General features: G+C 32.3%; 1 protein-coding gene across 1 annotated transcript in view; it reads left to right on the top strand.

The window, feature by feature from the left end:
• The window catches only part of LOC148946564 (inactive peptidyl-prolyl cis-trans isomerase FKBP6-like), a 77281-nt gene that overhangs the window by 18310 nt on the left and 32134 nt on the right, over positions 1-26837 (top strand). The window contains exons 3-5 of the mRNA XM_089097044.1: positions 48-173; positions 1995-2153; positions 4434-4551. Of these exons, the coding sequence (XP_088953170.1) occupies positions 48-173; positions 1995-2153; positions 4434-4551 (403 nt within the window). The remainder of the gene's footprint in view (positions 1-47; positions 174-1994; positions 2154-4433; positions 4552-26837) is intronic.

Genomic DNA, 26837 nt, shown 5'->3' with positions numbered 1-26837 from the left:
GTTTAATTAGCTTTTGGTGTATTATATATACAAGGACTTTATTTTAGGCTAAAGCTCTGGAAGGTGGAAAGCTTCAGTCAATTGAAGGGGTGATTGAATTCTTTTCAGGAAAAGATCTTACCGATTTGCAAAATCAGATGAATCCACTTCGGAATGGAATGATCTATAAAAAGGTAAACTATTCTAGCTTATTCTAGCTCTACTTTTTTAGGTTAAACGAACCTAAAATACGAAAAGAAAGCAGTTCGAGTTCACTCGGTATTTTGATAACGGAACAGTGGCTTGTACCTGTCCTCAAGAGGAAGATATACTGTATCCCTTGGATTGACTTTTTTGAATATCCAGCAAAAGGGGACACGAAAAGCTTGACGCCCTCAGTTTAGGCAGTCAAGCTATTAAAAAAATACTGAATATTTTTGTGGATATGGTCTTGGCTGACGTTTTAGACAGGGAGTGGTGAAGGAACAATGTTTCCGATTTTTTTGGAGCCAGATTGTAAAGCACTGTGTTAAGGTTACAGGAGCAGTTTGCGCTTGATCAGAAATGATAGCCTAATCCTAGGATAATGAAGCAATTGGATGTCTCAGAGAGTGAAAAAAACTATGTGTACTTGACAAGCTTATGGCCAAGGAGTATACTAAAGGAGGAATAATGCTTCTGCTTGAAATAAATCAATTTATTTGACGACCTGAACTATTCAGTAGTTTGTGGGAGGTGGTCGTAATAGAAGCTCTAAACTTCATCAGCTTATGCTGATGGAGAATCTGGAATAGCAGTATTTGTTGACCATCTTATTCACTTAGAGTAAAATCGGTAAGTACCAAAACGGGAATAATATTAATATTTCTAATAAACCATTCTACAATTACTTGATTTTTACAATATTTTTTAAGAAGTGCAGACAATAGAAGCTTCAAACTAACTGGGAAGGAGGAGGAAAGATTCATCAATGTAGTAAGGATTGTAATAATAGTATTTGCTGACTAACTACTGCAGCTTGATGTGACATTGTCTTCATTTTATAGGTTTGGGCCCAGTTCATGAGGAGTAGGGGATCAGGGTTTTTCATGGTGGAGGTGGGAGCTCGATAATATAAGGATTGCATTTTTTAGCCTCCTGTTCTTCTAAGAAAGGGGATGCCATTCGACTAATTTTTACCCACCTTTCCCCAATTTTCTGGTGTTCCTTTTTTGTGTATTAATATTTCTTTTTATCATTCTAACTTTTGTGTATCCCTTTGATTCAAAATTCCATTTCAGTAATTTTCTTGGTACTTGTTAATTAAACGAAACACACCCAAGAAGTGAAGTTAGGTTAATCCTAGTGAAGTATTATATAATAATGTAATTTGGGCTATATATTTACACATTAGGGGGAGGGTTTGGGGGGTCAAGTATTTGGAAAGTGCCCCTAGCCTTACCCCCCCCCCCATAATGTTCAAATATATAGCTCAAATTGTTAGGGCAGATTTCAGATTGCTATTTTTTTTTGTTAAGGACAGGAATCTTCAAGCCGGTCATGTAGCCTTTCTCCTATACCTCCTTCCCCTTGATATGGATATTTGTATAGGTGTTTTTAGGTCTGAATCCTGGGTGATTTCAGGGAGTTCAGTAAGTAGGTCAGAAATGCATAATGGACATTTTAGGCCTAAATTTGCCCCTAAGAAGAAGGAACCCTTTGGATTAAATTTGCTGGGGGAATAGTCCTTTCGACTGAATTCACCGGGAGAGGACAGAAAAAAATTTGCCCATACATGCACGAGCCTTGGAGGAGCGGTTCTACCCAAAGATTTTCCAAGAGGTACTTGGGGACTTGAAAGAAGTTCACTTTTAAACCTGGATTTGCTAAATTTTACTGGGGTTGGGTTGATGGTTTGCGGAATAATTTTTTTTTGTGTGCGGATTTTTTATTTTTTTTTTGATGTGTTCTCCTTTCATTGCGTCCGAAATTTTTGTATACTTTCTATTATTCGCATAAGTTTGCCTCCTTTCTAGATAATCAGAAAAGGATCTGGAAGTATTGTGCCGCCCAAAGCACTGACGACTTACCACTATGCAAGTTTCTGCTTCATTGATGGTGCAAACGAAGAAGATCCATTTGATTCTACTTATTTACGTGGAACACCCTTTAGGAAACGCATTGACTCAGGGCGTGTGAGTAATCTAGCGATCAGTTTGCTTCAAACGAGCTGTATTAGAAAAGAGGATGCCTATTTAGGTGTTGAATTTGTTGAAACCCATTTAGCAAGCAGCTTAGAAAAATGACAAGTAATATCTAGTTTGATTGAAGCTAGGCTCTTACAGGAGTCGAGTTTCACTTAGAAAATTGGATGTCTAGTGATCTAAGGAAAAAAGAGTTTGAGTGATCGAATACTTGGCTCCTTCTGTTTCGTTTCAAAGTTGAAATTACTAAACTTTCTGTCTGACACCACTGTTTTTAAAAAGATAAAAAAGGTTGTTTATAAGGTTATTTCTCAAGTTTGTGAAAATCTTCAGCTGTTTGTGGTAAAAATTTGATGGAAATGCTTGGTTTGAGTTCATGTTTAACCCCCTTAAACACCTGAATAACAAAGAAAAGCTTAGTAAAATAAATTCTTCCTAAGATGAGGTTTAATCACGAGCGCCTTTAAATTTACAGATATCATTCCTAGCCTCTCTCGTCCTGTTCTTGATAAAAAATAAAAGCCTGGATTATTTAGCCTACAGTATCCGACAAATGTATCATGAACTTTTTCATATTAATGAAAAAGTTCATAAAAAAATTGTCGTTGTGCAACGTTTTCCTTTATAATTCAATATGATTTTTGCTGTTTAATGTTCCATGCTATTTTTCTTTAGCCATTCAATCATTTCTCATCTTCTGTAATTTTGCATGCGTCATAGATACTAAAAACGATACGAGCATCAATAGCCTAATAGATACTTATACTTACTTGTACTTGTGGTGAGGCACCGACTATTCAGCCCGAGGATATGATGGACCATTTTTTGCCACTGACTTCGGTCTTCTGTTTGGGGGCGGATGATTTTCAACCACGATTTATCCCAATTGTGGCCGTACTTCCTGAAACCTCCCAAAGACCCGAGGTCTTTCTTTACTTTGGCATGCCAAGATTTAGTTTGGCCACCTTGCCGTTTCTTCCTGTAGGGGAGAGGCTGAAATTCAAGGGACTGAAGGGTCAGGTACTCACTTGGGCGCCGCATAACGTGCCCAAACCATCTGAGCCTTCTGCTCTTGATGATAGCAGATAATAAGTGCTTCTGATTGCAAATTTGCATTAGTTGCTCGCTGCTTATCCTTTGGCTAATAGATACACATCGAATAATTAATATTTAAAATAATTGAGCATCGTCAATAGTTTTAGTCTATGGAGGTCATTTCCGTCACCTCCAGGTGGTTTCGTGGAGGTGAGTGCTAACAGGTTTAAATCCGATGCAACCGTAGGGGAAAACTTGATTTGTCGATAAAAATAAGTCGTCTCTGGAAGTATTTCAGAAAATTTTGTTAAAAAAATATGTGTGTTGATCCGGAGCAGGAAGCATTCGCACAGCATATACTGTCGCTGGAAAATAAATATCTTACAAAAAATTATTTGCATGAAATTGAATTACCGGATGATATAATTTCTTGTGGTAATTTATATCATCCGTATCATTAGATTAGTATTTGGAGTTTGCCTTGCAAATCCAAATTCAAATGGAATAAAGGAATGTGTAAAGAAGTAAGTAAAGTTGATGCTGAAATTGTCGGTCCACTCCCAAGAGAGCACCAATCCTGTAAAAGTTATAATTCTGTAAAGAATAAACAGGAAAGAGGTATTGAACTCACGTCAGAAACTTTGGAATTCAATTGAAATTGCTGATTTGCCACCTCATGACTTAAGTCTAAAGAATAACAATGATTATGCTAACGTTTAGTTTAGATATTTCGGAGTATGTACAATAGAACACCCCTGGTTGTTACTGAATGAAGTAAAAACGTAATTAAATAGAAAATGATTGTGGGGGAAAAGCTGACCCGGGGAGCAAAAAGGACCAAGCGAAGCTCGATATCCTGGTGCAAACCTTTTCCCCCTTATTCATATCTCTGTTAGAAGTCTTATATCTCATACTATCTCTGACTGGAAAACTGGAAATGCATACAAATAGCGACATGAAAAAAAATTATACACATAATAAACTATGACGCAGAAAATTCATATAATGAATCAATACTATTACGTCCCTAAAAATTCAATGAGCACCCGAATTCTGGTAAAATGGTTAGGTTATATATTTGTCGAACTCTGCTTGAGACTTGCTTATAGTTTTCGACCAAGTTGAATTTTTTTTTTTTGAGACATTAGCTTTCCAAAATCTTCGAATACGAATTCATTCAAGATAAAAATAAGTGAATCTTCTTTTAAAATAATTGTTCTGCGCTTTTTTGTTTAGATGATTCCTGGCGTTGAAGTCGCTCTGAGGAGCATGAAAAACGACGAACAATCATATTTTCTCATTCATCCAGATTATGCTTATGGGGCACTTGGAATGCCACCAAGAATACTTCCGGGTAAGCTACTTCAGCATTTGGCCAGGTCGCTTCCCTGGTTTTTACTAGCAGGTTCCAAATTAAAAAATGAAGTAATCTGGGTAAAAAAAAAAATTACAATAAAAATAGGCTAAAATTGTGTGGCTCGAAACATTTTAAGAAGGTATATTTTAGAAAAGCGTTTCAAATTTAACTGACTAGTTTTGCTTATTTATGCTAGCGTTTCAACGTGACAACACTGAGTAAATGCGACGTTGTCTTTAACATTTGTTTTTCACATGACCAGTTTTTGTTTTGCTTTTTTTTTGTCTGCAAAAAAATAATTACTAGTCCAGAAATCTGAAAATGACTAGATTCGGAAATATGTTTCAGTGGACTAGATCTTTAAAACAAAAAAAAAACTTACCTAACTATTTCTTTTTTTTTTGGCCAGGTCTTTTCGCTCTTTTGTGCTTTTGTTTTTTCGTCTGTGAAAGCCTATTTATCTAGGCAAACCGTCGGTCGGATGACAGGTGCACAAACAAAACAAAAATTTGAGTGTACTCTTTTATGAGGACAGGAGACAAATATTTTGCCCCCATCCGTCAACACAAATTCAACACTAGTTCAAAACCTTAAACTAATACAAAAAAAAGAAAGGAAAAAGGAAGATTAAACAGCCACCCTCTTATTCAGTCATCCTTTTGTTATCATAAATTAGGTTGCAATTTCAGTTTTTTTGCAATTTCAATATCTTACAAAAAATTATTTGCATGAAATTGAATTACCGGATGATATAATTTCTTGTAACCAAGGTTGTTTTTTTACGTTCTATAGTACATTTTTGAATTGATTAAACTTTAGCTATCATTTTTACCGACATACTTACCTTCTATCCTGTTTTACTTGCCTAGTCAAGGCCGTATCTGGGGGGGGGGGGGGGGTTGGGTTTTAAATTTTTTCCAACTTGCAAAAAAGTTGGAAATGTATTAAGTGTAATTCATCAACTACTTCTTCTTGAAATTAAATACAAACTCTCTGAACTAGTGATTGGACCATTGTCGTTGTACACGTACAATAATTATTTTAAAATGTTTATTTCAGTTTACATTAGCAGATTATTCTAATAAATTGCTAGTTATTTGGCGATTAGTATCCCTTTCTGGAGTTACTATTTTCTTTCCTTTTGCCTCTTTTTGCGAAGCTCTTATTTGTTTTTTCTTTTGTGTGTAATGAGGGGACACATCGAGTTCTACCTCTCTATCTTTGCTTAAGAGTTGACGGTCATGGCTTATTCAATAAAAGTCAAATCATACTTTTTATTTTTGTTGTAGTTTTAGTTTGCATAGTTTTAGTAGGCCCAAAAAAATGATTTGATTCTGACTATGAATTTTAGTTAAAAGTTAGCATGCATTTTCGACTATTTTATTAACAATAAAAGTTTACCTGATTTTTTTTTTCCTTTTTTTTTTGGTATAACGTGTTAGTTGATGCTATATATTTCATGTAACCTGAAAAAAATAAAATTGACCAGTCATAATATTAAATAAAATTTAGCATTCTGCTATATTATTTAATTCAGTAACTTTGTTCCTATCACTATAAAATAATAACCACAAAAAAAGAAAAAAGAAAAGTATCTAAGAACAAACAAAACAACAAAAATCACCTCCGCCAGAATCTTTAGGCTCATACAGTTTCCAAATTGGCAATGAAAAGCTGAAAAGCTTAAAATAATGCCCCCACAGGTCATTATCTGACGCCATGCAATGAGAAGTGTGTGGATACGTGTAACAGGTTAAATGTTGACAAACAAAACTCATCACACAACTCATTATCACTAACATTACGAGACAGCTAATGCAGGTAATGAATGGTATTGCAGTATTAACGTCACTGTTCACTGGTCTTTGGGTAACTTGGCTTATTGCCAAATTTGGCACTGCTGACCATGATGTTAAAACGAAAGGGCTTATAAAACAATTATTTTGAAAATTATTTAGAAAGTGAGGCTCCTCTAGTGGGGTTTTATTCACTGGTTGCACATGCAGAGACGTATGAGAAAGAGGGTTAGAATATACTGTTTGTCGTAGGTGTTTGGATTTGTGTAAAGTCCAAAATGTCGTTCAAGTGTGCGCCTATCCAAATTACCAGTGTCGTTTGTTTTTCTTACCGAATTATTACTTATAATCCATTACAAAAATTACATATACTACTACTACTACTAACAACTCACCACAGTACCAAGCCACCTTCCTAATCTATTCAAAGCCTCCCTCTTTACACCCTCCCCAGAAGTTCCCATTTTCTTCAATCTTTTTTTATGACATCCTCCCACCCCAACCGTGGACGACCTGCTAAATTATGTATTGCCCCTCAAAGAATTATGGCTTCCTATTCTACGATGATTGATGGTTTTTTTCTCCTTTTTTTAATATTGTGTGGAATGATTTGTTGATTCCTCTTGGAAGTTGTTGTTGGGTTATTTTTCTTCAGTCCTAAATTATGTGTTATAGTTGTGATATAACACATAACTATAAAAACGTGATATAAAGTTGTGAATATAAAAAACGTAAAGTTGTGATATAAAAAAATGTCAAAAACTATTGGGTATAAAAGAATATTCGGTGGCGACTGTATCGTAAAAGCAAAGATTGATGGCTTCCTATTCTACGGTGATTGATGCTTTTTTTTCTCCTTTTTTTAATACCGTGCGTTATGATTTGTAGCTTGATTCCTCTTGGAAGTTTTTGTTGGGTTGTTTTTCTTCAGTCCTAAATTATGTATTCCCACGTAAAGTTGTGATATAAAAAATTTCAGAAACTATTGGGTATAAACGAAGATTCGGTGGCGATTGTATCGTAAAATCAAAGAATTATGGTTTCCTGTTCTATGGTGATTGATGCTTTTTTTTCGGCGACTGTATCGTAAAATCAAAGAATTATGGCTTCCTATTCTACGGTGATTGATGCTTTTTTTTTCTCTTTTTTTTAATATCGTGCGGAAGGATTTGTAGCTTGATTCCTCTTGGAAGTTTTTGTTGGATTGTTTTTCTTCAGTCCTAAATTATTTATCGCCACGTAAAAGTTGTGGTATAAAAAATATCAGAAACTATTGGGTATAAAAGAAGATTTGGCGGCAATTGTATCCTAAAATCAAAGAATTATAGCTTCTAAAGTTGTGATATAAAAAATGTCAGAAACTATTGGGTATAAAAGAAGATTCAGCGGCGATTGTATCGTAAAATCAAAAAATTATGGCTTCCTATTCTACGGTGATTGATGCTTTTTTTCCCTTTTTTTTTAATATCATGTGGAATGATTTGTAGCTTGATTCCTCTTGGAAGTTTTTGTTGGATTGTTTTTCTTCAGTCCTAAATTATGTATCGCCACGCAAAGTTGTGATATAAAAATGTCAGAAACTATTGGGTATAAAAGAAGATTTGGCGGCGATTGTATCGTAAAATCAAAGAATTATGACTTAATATATTACGGTGATTGATGCTTTTGTTTCTCTTTTTTCTCCTTTTTTTAATACCGTGTGGAATGATTTGTAGCTTAATTCCTCTTGGAAGTTTTTGTTGGGTTGTTTTTCTTCAGTCCTAAATTGTGTATCGCCACGTAAAGTTGTGATATAAAAAAAATTTCACAAACTATTGGGTATAAAAGAAGATTCGGCGGCGATTGTATCGTAAAATTAAACAATTTATGGCTTTCTATTCTACGGGGATTGATGCTTTTTTTTTCTCTTTTTTCTCATTTTTTTAATACCGTGTGGAATGATTTGTAGCTTAATTCCTCTTGGAAGTTTTTGTTGGGTTGTTTTTCTTCAGTCCTAAATTATGTATCGCCATGTATAGTTGTGATATAAAAAATGTCAGAAACTATTGGGTATAAAAGAAGATTCGGCGGCGATTGTATCGTAAAATCAAAGAATTATGGCTTCCTATATTACGGTGGTTGATGCTTTTGTTTCTCTTTTTTCTCGTTTTTTTAATACCGTCTGGAATGATTTGTAGCTTAATTCCTCTTGGAAGTTTTTGTTGGGTTGTTTTTCTTCAGGCCTAAATTGTGTATCACCACGTAAAGCTGTGATATAAAAAAATGTCACAAACTATTGGGTATAAAAGAAGATTCGGCGGCGATTGTATCGTAAAATCAGACAATTTCTGGCTTTCTATTCTACGGTGATTGATGCTTTTGTTTCTCTTTTTTCTCCTTTTTTTAATACCGTGTGGAATGATTTGTAGCTTAATTCCTCTTGGAAGTTTTTTTGGGTTGTTTTTCTTCAGTCCTAAATTGTGTATCGCCACGTAAAGTTGTGATATAAAAAAAAATGTCACAAACTATTGGGTATAAAAGAAGATTCGGCGGCGATTGTATCGTAAAATCAAACAATTTATGGCTTTCTATTCTACGGTGATTGACGCTTTTTTTTCTCTTTTTCTCCTTTTTTTAATATCGTGTGGAATGATTTGTAGCCTAATTCCTTTTGGAAGTTTTTGTTGGGTTGTTTTTCTTCAGTCCTAAATTGTGTATCGCCTCGTAAAGTTGTGATATAAAAAATGTCAGAAGCTATTGGGTATAAAAGAAGATTCGTTGGCGATTGTATCGTAAAATCAAAGAATTATGACTTAATATATTACGGTGATTGATGCTTTTGTTTTTCTTTTTTCTCCGTTTTTTAATACCGTGTGGAATGATTTGTACCGTAATTCCTTTTGGAAGTTTTTGTTGGGTTGTTTTTCTTCAGTTTAAATTGTGTATCGCCACGTAAAGTTGTGATATAAAAAAAAATGTCACAAACTATTGGGTATAAAAGAAGATTTGGCGGCGATTGTATCGTAAAATCAAACAATTTATGGCTTTCTATTCTACGGTGATTGATGCTTTTTTTTTCTCCTTTTTTTAATACCGTGTGGAATGATTTGTAGCTTAATTCCTCTTGGAAGTTTTTGTTGGGTTGTTTTTCTTCAGTCTTAAATTGTGTATCGCCACGTAAAGTTTTGATATAAAAAAAATTTCACAAACTATTGTGTATAAAAGAAGATTCGGCGGCAATTGTATCGTAAAATCAAACAATTTATGGCTTTCTATTCTATGGTGATTGATGCTTTTTTTCTCTTTTCTCCTTTTTTTAATACCGTCTTAAATGATTTGTAGGTTGATTCTTCTTGGAAGTTTTTGTTGGGTTGTTTTCTTCAGTCCTAAATTGTGTATCGCTACGTAAAGTTGTGATATAAAAAATGTCAGAAACTTTTTGGTATAAAAGAATATTCGGCGGCGATTGTATCGTAAAATCAAAGAATTATGACTTACTATATTACGGTGATTGATGCTTTTTTTTATCCTTTTTTTAATAACGTGTTAAATGATTTGTAGCTTGATTCTTCTTGGAAGTTTTGTTGGGTTGTTTTTCTTCAGTCCTAAATTGTGTATCGCCACGTAAAGTTGTGATATAAAAAAATGTCACAAATTATTGGGTATAAAAGAAGATTCGGTTGCGATTGTATCGTAAAATCAAACAATTTATGGCTTTCTATTCTACGGTGATTGATGCTTTTTTTCTCTTTTTCTCCTTTTTTTAATACCGTGTTAAATGATTTGTAGCTTGATTCTTATTGGATGTTTTTGTTGGGTTGTTTTTCTTCAGTCCTAAATTGTGTATCGCCACGTAAAGTTGTGATATAAAAATGTCAGAAACTATTGGGTATAAAAGAAGATTCGGCGGCGATTGTTTCGTAAAATCAAAGAATTATGACTTACTATATTACGGTGATTGATGCTTTTTTTTCTCTTTTTTTTAATACAGTGTTAAATGATTTGTAGCTTGATTTTTCTTGGAAGTTTTTTTTGGGTTGTTTTTCTTCAGTCCTAAATTGTGTATCGCCACGTAAAGTTGTGATATAAAAAAACTATCACAAACTATTGGGTATAAAATAAGATTCGGCGGCGACTGTATCTTAAAATCAAACAATTTATGGCTTTCTATTCTACGGTGATTGATGATTTTTTTCTCTTTTTCTCGTTTTTTTAATACCGTGTTAAATGATTTGTAGCTTGATTCTTCTTGGAAGTTTTTGTTGGGTTGTTTTTCTTCAGTCCTAAATTGTTTATCGCCACGTAAAGTTGTGATATAAAAAATGTCAGAAACTATTGGTTATAAAAGAAGATTCGGCGGCGATTGTATCGTAAAATCAAAGAATTATGACTTACTATATTACGGTGATTGATGCTTTTGTTTCTCTTTTTTCTCTTTTTTTTAATACCGTGTTAAATGATTTGTAGCTTGATTCTTCTTGGAAGTTTTTTTTGGGTTGTTTTTCTTCAGTCCTAAATTGTGTATAGCCACGTAAAGTTTTGATATAAAAAAAATATCACAAACTATTGGGTATAAAAGAAGATTCGGCGGCGATTGTATCGTAAAATCAAACAATTTATGGCTTGCTATTCTACGGTGATTGATGCTTTTTTTCTCTTTTTCTCCTTTTTTTAATACCGTGTTAAATGATTTGTAGCTTGATTCTTCTTGGAAGTTTTTGTTGGGTTGTTTTTGTTCAGTCCTAAATTGTGTATCGCCACGTAAAGTTGTGATATAAAAATGTAAGAAACTATTGGGTATAAAAGAAGATTCGGCGGCGATTGTATCGTAAAATCAAACAATTTATGGCTTTCTATTCTACGGTGATTGATGCTTTTTTTTCTCTTTTTTCTCCTTTTTTTAATACCGTGTGGAATGATTTGTAGCTTAATTCCTCTTGGAAGTTTTTGTTGGGTTGTTTTTCTTCAGTCTTAAATTGTGTATCGCCACGTAAAGTTTTGATATAAAAAAAATTTCACAAACTATTGGGTATAAAAGAAGATTCGGCGGCAATTGTATCGTAAAATCAAACAATTTATGGCTTTCTATTCTATGGTGATTGATGCTTTTTTTCTCTTTTCTCCTTTTTTTAATACCGTCTTAAATGATTTGTAGGTTGATTCTTCTTGGAAGTTTTTGTTGGGTTGTTTTTCTTCAGTCCTAAATTGTGTATCGCTACGTAAAGTTGTGATATAAAAAATGTCAGAAACTATTGGGTATAAAAGAAGATTCGGCGGCGATTGTATCGTAAAATCAAAGAATTATTACTTAATATATTACTGTGATTGATGCTTTTTTTTCTCCTTTTTTTAATACCGTGTTAAATGATTTGTAGCTTGATTCTTCTTGGAAGTTTTTGTTGGGTTGTTTTTCTTCAGTCCTAAATTGTGTATCGCCACGTAAAGTTGTGATATAAAAAAAATGTCACAAATTATTGGGTATAAAAGAAGATTCGGTGGCGATTGTATCGTAAAATCAAACAATTTATGGCTTTCTATTCTACGGTGATTGATGCTTTTTTTCTCTTTTTATCCTTTTTTTAATACCGTGTTAAATGATTTGTAGCTTGATTCTTCTTGGAAGTTTTTGTTGGGTTGTTTTTCTTCTGTCCTAAATTGTGTATCGCCACGTAAAGTTGTGATATAAAAATGTCAGAAACTATTGGGTATAAAAGAAGATTAGGCGGCGATTGTTTTGTAAAATCAAAGAATTATGACTTACTATATTACGGTGATTGATGCTTTTTTTTCTCTTTTTTCTCTTTTTTTTAATACAGTGTTAAATGATTTGTAGCTTGATTTTTCTTGGAAGTTTTTTTTGGGTTGTTTTTCTTCAGTCCTAAATTGTGTATCGCCACGTAAAGTTGTGATATAAAAAAACTATCACAAACTATTGGGTATAAAAGAAGATTCGGCGGCGACTGTATCGTAAAATCAAACAATTTATGGCTTTCTATTCTACGGTGATTGATGGTTTTTTTCTCTTTTTCTCCTTTTTTTAATACCGTGTTAAATGATTTGTAGCTTGATTCTTCTTGGAAGTTTTTGTTGGGTTGTTTTTCTTCAGTCCTAAATTGTTTATCGCCACGTAAAGTTGTGATATAAAAAATGTCAGAAACTATTGGTTATAAAAGAAGATTCTGCGGCGATTGTATCGTAAAATCAAAGAATTATGACTTACTATATTACGGTGATTGATGCTTTTGTTTCTCTTTTTTCTCTTTTTTTAATACCGTGTTAAATGATTTGTAGCTTGATTCTTCTTGGAAGTTTTTTTTGGGTTGTTTTTCTTCAGTCCTAAATTGTGTATCGCCACGTAAAGTTGTGATATAAAAAAAATTTCACAAACTATTGGTTATAAAAGAAGATTCGGCGGAGATTGTATCGTAAAATCAAAAAATTTATGGCTTTCTATTCTACGGTGATTGATGCTTTTTTTCTCTTTTTCTCCTTTTTTTAATAGCGTGTTAAATGATTTGTAGCTTGATTCTTCTTGGAAGTTTTTGTTGTGTTGTTTTTCTTCAGTCCTAAATTGTGTATCGCCACGTAAAGTTGTGATATAAAAATGTCAGAAACTATTGGGTATAAAAGAAGATTCGGCGGCGATTGTATCGTAAAATCAAACACTTTATGGCTTTCTATTCTACGGTGATCGATGCTTTTTTTTTCTCTTTTTTCTCCTTTTTTTAATAACGTTTTGAATGATTTGTTTATTTAATCCTCTTGGACGTTTTTGTTGGGTTGTTTTTCTTAAGTCCTAAATTGTGTATCGACACGTAAAGTTGTTATATAAAAAAAATGTCAAAAACTATTGGGTATAAAAGAAGATTCGGCGGCAATTGTATCGTAAAATCAAAAAATTTATGGCTTTCTATTCTACGGTGATTGATGCTTTTTTTCTCTTTTCTCCTTTTTTTAATACCGTCTTAAATGATTTGTAGCTTGATTCTTCTTGGAAGTTTTTGTTGGGTTGTTTTTCTTCAGTCCTAAATTGTGTATCGAAACGTAAAGTTGTTATATAAAAAATTTCAGAAACTTTAGGGTATAAAAGAAGATTCGGCGGCGATTGTATCGTAAAATCAAAGAATTATGACTTACTATATTACGGTGATTGATGCTTTTTTTTCTCCTTTTTTTAATACCGTGTTAAATGATTTGTAGCTTGATTCTTCTTGGAAGTTTTTGCTGGGTTGTTTTTCTTCAGTCCTAAATTGTGTATCGCCACGTAAAGTTGTGATATAAAAAAAATGTCACAAACTATTGGGTATAAAAGAAGATTTGGTGGCGATTGTATCGTAAAATCAAACAATTTATGGCTTTCTATTCTACGGTGATTGATGCTTTTTTTCTCTTTTTCTCCTTTTTTTAATACCGTGTTAAATGATTTGTAGCTTGATTCTTCTTGGAAGTTTTTGTTGGGTTGTTTTTCTTCAGTCCTAAATTGTTTATCGCCACGTAAAGTTGTGATATAAAAAATGTCAGAAACTATTGGTTATAAAAGAAGATTCGGCGGCGATTGTATCGTAAAATCAAAGAATTATGACTTACTATATTACGGTGATTGATGCTTTTGTTTCTCTTTTTTCTCTTTTTTTTAATACCGTGTTAAATGATTTGTAGCTTGATTCTTCTTGGAAGTTTTTTTGGGTTGTTTTTCTTCAGTCCTAAATTGTGTATCGCCACGTAAAGTTGTGATATAAAAAAAATATCACAAACTATTGGGTATAAAAGAAGATTCGGCGGCGATTGTATCGTAAAATCAAACAATTTATGGCTTTCTATTCTACGGTGATTGATGCTTTTTTCTCTTTTTCTCCTTTTTTTAATACCGTGTTAAATGAATTGTAGCTTGATTCTTCTTGGAAGTTTTTGTTCGGTTGTTTTTGTTCAGTCCTAAATTGTGTATCGCCACGTAAAGTTGTGATATAAAAATGTCAGAAACTATTGGGTATAAAAGAAGATTCGGCGGCGATTGTATCGTAAAATAAAACAATTTATGGCTTTCTATTCTCCGGTGATTGATTCTTTTTTTCTCTTTTTTCTCCTTTTTTTAATACCGTGTGGACTGATTTGTAGCTTAATTACTCTTGGAAGTTTTTGTTGGGTTGTTTTTCTTCAGTCCTAAATTGTGTATCGCCACGTAAAGTTGTGATATAAAAAAATTTCACAAACTATTGGGTATAAAAGAAGATTCGGCGGCGATTGTATCGTAAAATCAAACAATTTATGGCTTTCTATTCTACGGTGATTGATGCTTTTTTTCTCTTTTCTCCTTTTTTTAATACCGTCTTAAATGATTTGTAGGTTTATTCTTCTTGGAAGTTTTTGTTGGGTTGTTTTCTTCAGTCCTAAATTGTGTATCGCTACGTAAAGTTGTGATATAAAAAATGTCAGAAACTTTTGGGTATAAAAGAAGATTCGGCGGCGATTGTATCGTAAAATCAAAGAATTATGACTTACTATATTACGGTGATTGATGTTTTTTTTCTCTTTTTTTTAATACCGTGTTAAATGATTTGTAGCTTGATTCTTCTTGGAAGTTTTTGTTGGGTTGTTTTTCTTCAGTCCTAAATTGTGTATAGCCACGTAAAGATGTGATATAAAAAAAATGTCACAAATTATTGGGTATAAAAGAAGATTCGGTGGCGATTGTATCGTAAAATCAAACAATTTATGGCTTTCTATTCTACGGTGATTGATGCTTTTTTTCTCTTTTTCTCCTTTTTTTAATACCGTGTTAAATGATTTGTAGCTTGACTCTTCTTGGAAGTTTTTGTTGGGTTGTTTTTCTTCAGTCCTAAATTGTGTGTCGCCACGTAAAGTTGTAATATAAAAAATGTCACAAACTACTGGGTATAAAAGAAGATTCGGCGGCGATTGTATCGTAAAATCAAACAATTTATGGCTTTCTATTCTACGGTGATTGACGCTTTTTTTCTCTTTTTCTCCTTTTTTTAATATCGTGTGGAATGATTTGTAGCCTAATTCCTTTTGGAAGTTTTTGTTGGGTTGTTTTTCTTCAGTCCTAAATTGTGTATCGCCTCGTAAAGTTGTGATATAAAAAATGTCAGAAGCTATTGGGTATAAAAGAAGATTCGTTGGCGATTGTATCGTAAAATCAAAGAATTATGACTTAATATATTACGGTGATTGATGCTTTTGTTTTTCTTTTTTCTCCGTTTTTTAATACCGTGTGGAATGATTTGTACCGTAATTCCTTTTGGAAGTTTTTGTTGGGTTGTTTTTCTTCAGTTTAAATTGTGTATCGCCACGTAAAGTTGTTATATAAAAAAAAATGTCACAAACTATTGGGTATAAAAGAAGATTTGGTGGCGATTGTATCGTAAAATCAAACAATTTATGGCTTTCTATTCTACGGTGATTGATGCTTTTTTTTCTCTTTTTTCTCCTTTTTTTAATACCGTGTGGAATGATTTGTAGCTTAATTCCTCTTGGAAGTTTTTGTTGGGTTGTTTTTCTTCAGTCCTAAATTGTGTATCGCCACGTAAAGTTGTGATATAAAAAAAATTTCAAAAACTATTGGGTATACAAGAAGATTCGGCGGCAATTGTATCGTAAAATCAAACAATTTATGGCTTTCTATTCTACGGTGATTGATGCTTTTTTTCTCTTTTCTCCTTTTTTTAATACCGTCTTAAATAATTTGTAGCTTGATTCTTCTTTGAAGTTTTTGTTGGGTTGTTTTTCTTCAGTCCTAAATTGTGTATCGCCACGTAAAGTTGTGATATAAAAATGTCAGAAACTATTGGGTATAAAAGAAGATTCGGCGGCGATTGTTTCGTAAAATCAAAGAATTATGACTTACTATATTACGGTGATTGATGCTTTTTTTTTCTCTTTTTTCTCTTTTTTTTAATACAGTGTTAAATGATTTGTATCTTGATTTTTCTTGGAAGTTTTTTTTGGGTTGGTTTTCTTCAGTCCTAAATTGTGTATCGCCACGTAAAGTTGTGATATAAAAAAAATATCACAAACTATTGGTTATAAAAGAAGATTCGGCGGCGATTGTATCGTAAAATCAAAGAATTTATGGCTTTCTATTCTACGGTGATTGATGCTTTTTTTCTCTTTTTCTCCTTTTTTTAATACCGTGTTAAATGATTTGTAGCTTGATTCTTCTTGGAAGTTTTTGTTGGGTTGTTTTTCTTCAGTCCTAAATTGTGTATCACCACGTAAAGTTGTGATATAAAAAATGTCAGAAACTATTGGGTATAAAAGAAGATTCGGCGGCGATTGTATCGTAAAATCAAAGAATTATGACTTACTATATTACGGTGATTGATGCTTTTGTTTCTCTTTTTTCTCCTTTTTTTAATACCGTGTGCTATTATTGATGCTTTTTTTTCTCTTTTTCTCCTTTTTTTAATACCGTGTTAAATGATTTGTAGCTTGATTCTTCTTGGAAGTTTTTGTTGGGTTGTTTTTCTTCAGTCCTAAATTGTGTATCGCCACGTAAAGTTGTGATATAAAAATTGTCAGAAACTATTGGGTATAAAAGAAGATTCGGCGGCGATTGTATCGTAAAATCAAAGAATTATGGCTTTCTATTCTACGGTGATTGATGCTTTTTTTCTCTTTTTCTCCTTTTTTTAATACCGTGTTAAATGATTTGTAGCTTAATTACTCTTGAAAGTTTTTGTTGGGTTGTTTTTCTTCAGTCCTAAATTGTGTATCGCCACGTAAAGTTGTGATATAAAAAAAAATGTCACAAACTATTGGGTATAAAAGAAGATTCGGCGGCGATTGTATCGTAAAATCAAAGAATTATGACTTACTATATTACGGTGATTGATGCTTTTTTTTCTCCTTTTTTTAATACCGTGTTAAATGATTTGTAGCTTGATTCTTCTTGGAAGTTTTTGTTGGGTTGTTTTTCTTCAGTCCTAAATTGTGTATCGCCACGTAAAGTTGTGATATAAAAAAAATGTCACAAATTATTGGGTATAAAAGAAGATTCGGTGGCGATTGTATCGTAAAATCAAACAATTTATGGCTTTCTATTCTACGGTGATTGATGCTTTTTTCTCTTTTTCTCCTTTTTTTAATACCGTGTTAAATGAATTGTAGCTTGATTCTTCTTGGAAGTTTTTGTTGGTTTGTTTTTCTTCTGTCCTAAATTGTGTATCGCCACGTAAAGTTGTGATATAAAAATGTCAGAAACTATTGGGTATAAAATAAAATTCGGCGGCGATTGTTTCGTAAAATCAAAGAATTATGACTTACTATATTACGGTGATTGATGCTTTTTTTTCTCTTTTTTCTCTTTTTTTTAATACCGTGTGGAATGATTTGTAGCTTAATTCCTCTTGGAAGTTTTTGTTGGGTTGTTTTTCTTCAGTCCTAAATTGTGTATCGCCACGTAAAGTTGTGGTATAAAAAAAATGTCACAAACTATTGGGTATAAAAGAAGATTTGGCGGCGATTGTATCGTAAAATCAAACAATTTATGGCTTTCTATTCTACGGTGATTGATGCTTTTTTTTCTCTTTTTCTCCTTTTTTTAATACCGTGTGGAATGATTTGTAGCTTAATTCCTCTTGGAAGTTTTTGTTGGGTTGTTTTTCTTCAGTCCTAAATTGTGTATAGACACGTAAAGTTGTGATATAAAAAAAATTTCAAAAACTATTGGGTATACAAGAAGATTCGGCGGATATTGTATCGTAAAATCAAACAATTTATGGCTTTCTATTCTACGGTGATTGATGGTTTTTTTCTCTTTTCTCCTTTTTTTAATACCGTCTTAAATAATTTGTAGCTTGATTCTTCTTGGAAGTTTTTGTTGGGTTGTTTTCTTCAGTCCTAAATTGTGTATCGCTACGTAAAGTTGTGATATAAAAAATGTCAGAAACTTTTGGGTATAAAAGAAGATTCGGCGGCGATTGTATCGTAAAATCAAAGAATTATGACTTACTATATTACGGTGATTGATGCTTTTTTTTCTCCTTTTTTTAATACCGTGTTAAATGATTTGTAGCTTGATTCTTCTTGGAAGTTTTTGTTGGGTTGTTTTTCTTCAGTCCTAAATTGTGTATCGCCACGTAAAGTTGTGATATAAAAAAATTTTCAAAAAATATTGGTTATAAAATAATATTCTGAGGCGATTGTATCGTAAAATCAAACAATATATGGCTTTCTATTCTACGGTGATTGATGCTTTTTTTTCTCTTTTTCTCCTTTTTTTAATACCGTGTTCAATGATTTGTAGCTTAATTACTCTTGAAAGTTTTTGTTGGGTTGTTTTTCTTCAGTCCTAAATTGTCTATCGACACGTAAAGTTGTGATATAAAAATTGTCAGAAACTATTGGGTATAAAAGAAGATTCGGCGGCGATTGTTTTGTAAAATCAAAGAATTATGACTTACTATATTACGGTGATTTATGCTTTTTTTTCTCTTTTTTCTCTTTTTTTTAATAGCGTGTTAAATGATTTGTAGCTTGATTCTTATTGGAAGTTTTTGTTGGGTTGTTTTTCTTCAGTCCTAAATTGTGTATCGCCACGTAAAGTTGTGATATAAAAAAAATGTCACAAACTATTGGGTATAAAAGAAGATTCGGAGGCGTTTGTATCGTAAAATCAAACAATTTATGGCTTTCTATTCTACGGTGATTGATGCTTTTTTTCTCTTTTTCTCCTTTTTTTAATACCGTGTTAAATGATTTGTAGCTTGATTCTTCTTGGAAGTTTTTGTTGGGTTGTTTTTCTTCAGTCCTAAATTGTGTATCGCCACGTAAAGTTGTGATATAAAAATATCAGAAACTATTGGGTATAAAAGAAAATTCGGCGGCGATTGTATCGTAAAATCAAAGAATTATGACTTAATATATTACGGTGATTGATGCTTTTGTTTCTCTTTTTTCTCCTTTTTTTAATACCGTGTGGAATGATTTGTAGCTTAATTCCTCTTGGAAGTTTTTGTTGGGTTGTTTTTCTTCAGTCCTAAATTGTGTATCGCCACGTAAAGTTGTGTTATAAAAAAAATGTCACAAACTATTGGGTATAAAAGAAGATTCGGCGGCGATTGTATCGTAAAATCAAACAATTTATGGCTTTCTATTCTACGGTGATTGATGCTTTTTTTTTCTATTTTTTATCCTTTTTTAATACCGTGTGGAATGATTTGTAGCTTAATTCCTCTTGGAAGTTTTTGTTGGGTTGTTTTTCTTCAGTCCTAAATTGTGTATCGCCACGTAAAGTTGTGATATAAAAAAAATTTCACAAACTATTGGGTATAAAAGAAGATTCGGCGGCTATTGTATCGTAAAATCAAACAATTTATGGCTTTCTATTCTACGGTGATTGATGCTTTTTTTCTCTTTTCTCCTTTTTTTAATACCGTCTTAAATGATTTGTAGCTTGATTCTTCTTGGAAGTTTTTGTTGGGTTGTTTTCTTCAGTCCTAAATTGTGTATCGCTACGTAAAGTTGTGATATAAAAAATGTCAGAAACTATTGGGTATAAAAGAAGATTCGGCGGCGATTGTATCGTAAAATCAAAGAATTATGACTTACTATATTACGGTGATTGATGCTTTTTTTTTCTCTTTTTTCTCTTTTTTTTAATACCGTGTTAAATGATTTGTAGCTTGATTCTTATTGGAAGTTTTTGTTGGGTTGTTTTTCTTCAGTCCTAAATTGTGTATCGCCACGTAAAGTTTTGTTATAAAAAAATTGTCAAAAATTATTTGGTATAAAAGAAGATTAGGTGGCGATTGTATCGTAAAATCAAACAATTTATGGCTTTCTATTCTACGGTGATTGATGCTTTTTTTCTCTTTTTCTCCTTTTTTTTAATACCGTGTTAAATGATTTGTAGCTTGATTCTTCTTGGAAGTTTTTGTTGGGTTGTTTTTCTTCAGTCCTAAATTGTCTATCGCCACGTAAAGTTGTGATATAAAAAATGTCAGAAACTATTGGGTATAAAAGAAGATTCGGCGGCGATTGTATCGTAAAATCAAATAATTATGACTTACTATATTACGGTGATTGATGCTTTTGTTTCTCTTTTTTCTCCTTTTTTTAATACCGTGTGCTATTATTGATGCTTTTTTTTCTCTTTTTCTCCTTTTTTTAATACCGTGTTAAATGATTTGTAGCTTGATTCTTCTTGGAAGTTTTTGTTGGGTTGTTTTTCTTCAGTCCTAAATTGTGTATCGACACGTAAAGTTGTGATATAAAAAATGTCAGAAACTATTGGGTATAAAAGAAGATTCGGTGGCGATTGTATCGTAAAATCAAATAATTATGACTTACTATATTACGTTGATTGATGCTTTTTTTTCTCTTTTTGCTCTTTTTTTAATACCGTGTTAAATGATTTGTAGCTTGATTCTTCTTGGAAGTTTTTGTTGGGTTGTTTTTCTTCAGTCCTAAATTGTGTATCGCCACGTAAATTTGTGATATAAAAAAATTTAACAAACTATTTGATATAAAAGAAGATTCGGCGGCGATTGTATCGTAAAATCAAACAATTTATGGCTTTCTATTCTACGGTGATTGATGCTTTTTTTCTCTTTTTCTCCTTTTTTAATACCGTGTTAAATGATTTGTAGCTTGATTCTTCTTGGAAGATTTCGTTGGGTTGTTTTTCTTCAGTCCTAAATTGTGTATCGCCACGTAAAGTTGTGATATTCTCCTTTTTTTAATACCGTGTGGAATGATTTGTAGCTTAATTCCTCTTGGAAGTTTTTGTTGGGTTGTTTTTCTTCAGTCATAAATTGTGTATCGTCACGTAAAGTTGTTATATAAAAAAAATGTCACAAACTATTGGGTATAAAAGAAGATTCGGCGGCGATTGTATCGTAAAATCAAACAATTTATGGCTTTCTATTCTACGGTGATTGATGCTTTTTTTTGTCTTTTTTCTCCTTTTTTTAATACCGTGTGGAATGATTTGTAGCTTAATTCCTCTTGGAAGTTTTTGTTGGGTTGTTTTTCTTCAGTCATAAATTGTGTATCGCCACGTAAAGTTTTTATATAAAAAAAATGTCACAAAATATTGTGTATAAAAGAAGATTCGGCGGCGATTGTATCGTAAAATCAAACAATTTATGGCTTTCTATTCTACGGTGATTGATGCTTTTTTTCTCTTTTTCTCCTTTTTTTTAATACCGTGTTAAATGATTTGTAGCTTGATTCTTCTTGGAAGTTTTTGTTGGGTTGTTTTTCTTCAGTCCTAAATTGTGTATCGCCACGTAAAGTTGTGATATAAAAAAATGTCACAAACTATTGGATATAAAAGAAGATTCGGCGGCGATTGTATCGTAAAATCAAACAATTTATGGCTTTCTATTCTACGGTGATTGATGCTTTTTTTCTCTTTTTCTCCTTTTTTTAATACCTTCTTAAATGATTTGTAGCTTGATTCTTCTTGGAAGTTTTTTTTGGGTTGTTTTTCTTCAGTCCTAAATTGTGTATCGCCACGTAAAGTTGTGATATTCTCCTTTTTTTAATAACGGGTCGAATGATTTGTAGCTTAATTCCTCTTGGAAGTTTTTGTTGGGTTGTTTTTCTTCAGTCCTAAATTGTGTATCGTCACGTAAAGTTGTTATATAAAAAAAATGTCACAAACTATTGGGTATAAAAGAAGATTCGGCGGCGATTGTATCGTAAAATCAAACAATTTATGGCTTTCTATTCTACGGTGATTGATGCTTTTTTTCTCTTTTTCTCCTTTTTTTAATACCGTGTGGAATGATTTGTAGCTTAATTCCTCTTGAAAGTTTTTGTTGGGTTGTTTTTCTTCAGTCCTAAATTGTGTATCGCCACGTAAAGTTGTGATATAAAAAAATGTCACAAACTATTGGGTATAAAAGAAGATTCGGCGGCGATTGCATCGTAAAATCAAACAATTTATGGCTTTCTATTCTACGGTGATTGATGCTTTTTTCTCTTTTTCTCCTTTTTTTTAATACCGTGTTCAATGATTTGTAGCTTTATTCTTCTTGGAAGTTTTTGTTGGGTTGTTTTTCTTCAGTCCTAAATTGTCTATCGACACGTAAAGTTGTGATATAAAAAATGTCAGAAACTATTGTGTATAAAAGAAGATTAGGTGGCGATTGTATCGTAAAATCAAACAATTTATGGCTTTCTATTCTACGGTGATTGATGCTTTTTTTCTCTTTTTCTCCTTTTTAATACCGTGTTAAATGATTTGTAGCTTGATTTTTCTTGGAATTTTTTGTTGGGTTGTTTTTCTTCAGTCCTAAATTGTGTATCGCCACGTAAAGTTGTGATATAAAAAATGTCACAAACTATTGGGTATAAAAGAAGATTTGGCGGCGATTGTATCGTAAAATCAAAGAATTATGACTTACTATATTACGGTGATTGATGCTTTTTTTTTTCTCCTTTTTTTAATACCGTGTTAAATGATTTGTAGCTTGATTCTTCTTGGAAGTTTTTGTTGGGTTGTTTTTCTTCAGTCCTAAATTGTGTATCGCCACGTAAAGTTGTGATATAAAAAAAATGTCACAAACTATTGGGTATAAAAGAAGATTCGGTGGCGATTGTATCGTAAAATCAAACAATTTATGGCTTTCTATTCTACGGTGATTGATGCTTTTTTTCTCTTTTCTCCTTTTTTTAATACCGTCTTAAATGATTTGTAGCTTGATTCTTCTTGGAAGTTTTTGTTGGGTTGTTTTCTTCAGTCCTAAATTGTGTATCGCTACGTAAAGTTGTGATATAAAAAATGTCAGAAACTATTGGGTATAAAAGAAGATTCGGCGGTGATTGTATCGTAAAATCAAAGAATTATGACTTACTATATTACGGTGATTGATGCTTTTGTTTCTCTTTTTCTCCTTTTTTTAATACCGTGTTAAATGATTTGTAGCTTGATTCTTCTTGGAAGTTTTTGTTGGGTTGTTTTTCTTCAGTCCTAAATTGTGTATCGCCACGTAAAGTTGTGTATATAAAAAAATGTCACAAACTATTGGGTATAAAAGAAGATTCGGCGGCGATTGTATCGTAAAATCAAACAATTTATAGCTTTCTATTCTACGGTGATTGATGCTCTTTTTTCTCCTTTTTTTAATACCGTGTTGAATGATTTGTAGCTTAATTCCTCTTTAACGTTTTTTTTGGGTTGTTTTTCTTCAGACCTAAATTGTGTATCGTCACTTAAAGTTGTTTTATAAAAAAAAATGTCACAAAATAATGGTTATAAAATAATATATGGCGGCGATTGTATAGTAAAATAAAAAAATTTATTGCTTTCTATTCTACGGTGATTGATGCTTTTTTTCTATTTTTATCCTTTTTTTAATACCGTTTTCAATGATTTGTAGCTTGATTCTTCTTGGAAGTTTTTGTTGGGTTGTTTTTCTTCAGTCCTAAATTGTGTATCGCCACGTAAAGTTGTGATATAAAAAATGTCAGAAACTATTGGGTATAAAAGAAGATTCGGTGACGATTGTATCGTAAAATAAAACAATTTATGGCTTTCTATTTTACGGTGATTGATGCTTTTTTTCTCTTTTTCTCTCTTTTTAATACCGTGTTAAATGATTTGTAGCTTGATTCTTCTTGGAAGTTTTTGTTGGGTTGTTTTTCTTCAGTCCTAAATTGTGTATCGCCACGTAAAGTTGTGATATAAAAAATGTCACAAACTATTGGGTATAAAAGAAGATTTGGCGGCGATTGTATAGTAAAATCAAAGAATTATGACTTACTATATTACGGTGATTGATGCTTTTTTTTCTCCTTTTTTTAATACCGTGTTAAATGATTTGTAGCTTGATTCTTCTTGGAAGTTTTTGTTGGGTTGTTTTTCTTCAGTCCTAAATTCTGTATCGCCACGTAAAGTTGTGATATAAAAAAATGTCACAAACTATTGGGTATAAAAGAAGATTCGGTGGCGATTGTATCGTAAAATCAAACAATTTATGGCTTTCTATTCTACAGTGATTGTTGCTTTTTTTCTCTTTTTCTCCTTTTTTTAATACCGTCTTAAATGATTTGTAGCTTGATTCTTCTTGGAAGTTTTTGTTGGGTTGTTTTTCTTCAGTCCTAAATTGTGTATCGCTACGTAAAGTTGTGATATAAAAAATGTCAGAAACTATTGGGTATAAAAGAAGATTCGGCGGCGATTGTATCGTAAAATCAAAGAATTATGACTTACTATATTACGGTGATTTATGCTTTTTTTTCTCCTTTTTTTAATACCGTGTTAAATGATTTGTAGCTTGATTCTTCTTGGAAGTTTTTGTTGGGTTGTTTTTCTTCAGTCCTAAATTGTGTGTCGCCACGTAAAGTTGTAATATAAAAAAAATGTCACAAACTATTGGGTATAAAAGAAGATTCGGCGGCGATTGTATCGTAAAATCAAACAGTTTATGGCTTTCTATTCTACGGTGATTGATGCTTTTTTTTTCTCTTTTTTCTCCTTTTTTTAATACCGTTTGGAATGATTTGTAGCTTAATTCCTCTTGGAAGTTTTTGTTGGGTTGTTTTTCTTCAGTCCTAAATTGTGTATCGTCACGTAAAGTTGTTATATAAAAAAAATGTCACAAACTATTGGGTATAAAAGAAGATTCGGCGGCGATTGTATCGTAAAATCAAACAATTTATGGCTCTCTATTCTACGGTGATTGATGCTTTTTTTCTCTTTTTCTCCTTTTTTAATACCGTGTTAAATGATTTGTAGCTTGATTCTTCTTGGAAGATTTCGTTGGGTTGTTTTTCTTCAGTCCTAAATTGTGTATCGCCACGTAAAGTTGTGATATTCTCCTTTTTTTAATAACGTGTGGAATGATTTGTAGCTTAATTCATCTTGGAAGTTTTTGTTGTGTTGTTTTTCTTCAGTCCTAAATTGTGTATCGCCACGTAAAGTTGTTATATAAAAAAAATTTCACAAACTATTGGGTATAAAAGAAGATTCGACGGCGATTGTATCGTAAAATCAAACAATTTATTGCTTTCTATTCTACGTTGATTGATGCTTTTTTTTCTATTTTTTCTCCTTTTTTTAATACCGTGTGGAATGATTTGTTGCTTAATTCCTCTTGGAAGTTTTTGTTGGGTTGTTTTTCTTCAGTCCTAAATTGTGTATCGCCACGTAAAGTTGTGATATAAAAAAATGTCAGAAACTATTGGATATAAAAGAAGATTCGGTGGCGATTGTATCGTAAAATCAAACAATTTATGACTTTCTATTCTACGGTGATTGACGCTTTTTTTCTCTTTTTCTCCTTTTTTTTAATACCGTGTTAAATGATTTGTAGCTTGATTCTTCTTGGAAGTTTTTGTTGGGTTGTTTTTCTTCAGTCCTAAATTGTCTATCGCCACGTAAAGTTGTGATATAAAAAAATGTCACAAACTATTGGATATAAAAGAAGATTCGGCGGCGATTGTATCGTAAAATCAAACAATTTATGGCTTTCTATTCTACGGTGATTGATGCTTTTTTTCTCTTTTTCTCCTTTTTTTAATACCGTGTTAAATGAATTGTAGCTTGATTCTTCTTGGAAGTTTTTGTTGGGTTGTTTTTCTTCAGTCCTAAATTGTGTATCGCCACGTAAAGTTGTGATATTCTCCTTTTTTTAATACCGTGTGGAATGATTTGTAGCTTAATTCCTCTTGGAAGTTTTTGTTGGGTTGTTTTTCTTCAGTCCTAAATTGTGTATCGCCACGTAAAGTTGTTATATAAAAAAAATTTCACAAACTATTGGGTATAAAAGAAGATTCGGCGGCGATTGTATCGTAAAATCAAACAATTTATGGCTTTCTATTCTACGGTGATTGATGCTTTTTTCTCTTTTTTCTCCTTTTTTTAATACCGTGTGGAATGATTTGTAGCTTAATTCCTCTTGGAAGTTTTTGTTGGGTTGTTTTTCTTCAGTCCTAAATTGTGTATCGCCACGTAAAGTTGTGATATAAAAAAATTTCACAAACTATTGGGTATAAAAGAAGATTCGGCGGCGATTGCATCGTAAAATCAAACAATTTATGGCTTTCTATTCTACGGTGATTGATGCTTTTTTTCTCTTTTTCTCCTTTTTTTAATACCGTGTTAAATGATTTGTAGCTTGATTATTCTTGGAAGTTTTTGTTGGGTTGTTTTTCTTCAGTCCTAAATTGTGTATCGCCACTTAAAGTTGTGATATAAAAAATGTCAGAAACTATTGGGTATAAAAGAAGATTCGGTGTCGATTGTATCGTAAAATCAAACAATTTATGGCTTTCTATTCTACGGTGATTGATGCTTTTTTTTTCTCTTTTTCTCCTTTTATACCGTGTTAAATGATTTGTAGCTTGATTTTTCTTGGAAATTTTTGTTGGGTTGTTTTTATTCAGTCCTAAATTGTGTATCGCCACGTAAAGTTGTGATATAAAAAATGTCACAAACTATTGGGTATAAAAGAAGATTTGGCGGCGATTGTATAGTAAAATCAAAGAATTATGACTTACTATATTACGGTGATTGATGCTTTTTTTTCTACTTTTTTT

Source organism: Artemia sp. Qi Xiang Cuo, chromosome 11 (assembly GCF_049724085.1).
Source record: "Artemia sp. Qi Xiang Cuo chromosome 11, ASM4972408v1, whole genome shotgun sequence".
NCBI classification, from domain to species: Eukaryota; Metazoa; Arthropoda; class Branchiopoda; order Anostraca; family Artemiidae; genus Artemia; species Artemia sp. Qi Xiang Cuo.
This window is presented reverse-complemented; position numbering and strand designations above follow the sequence as displayed.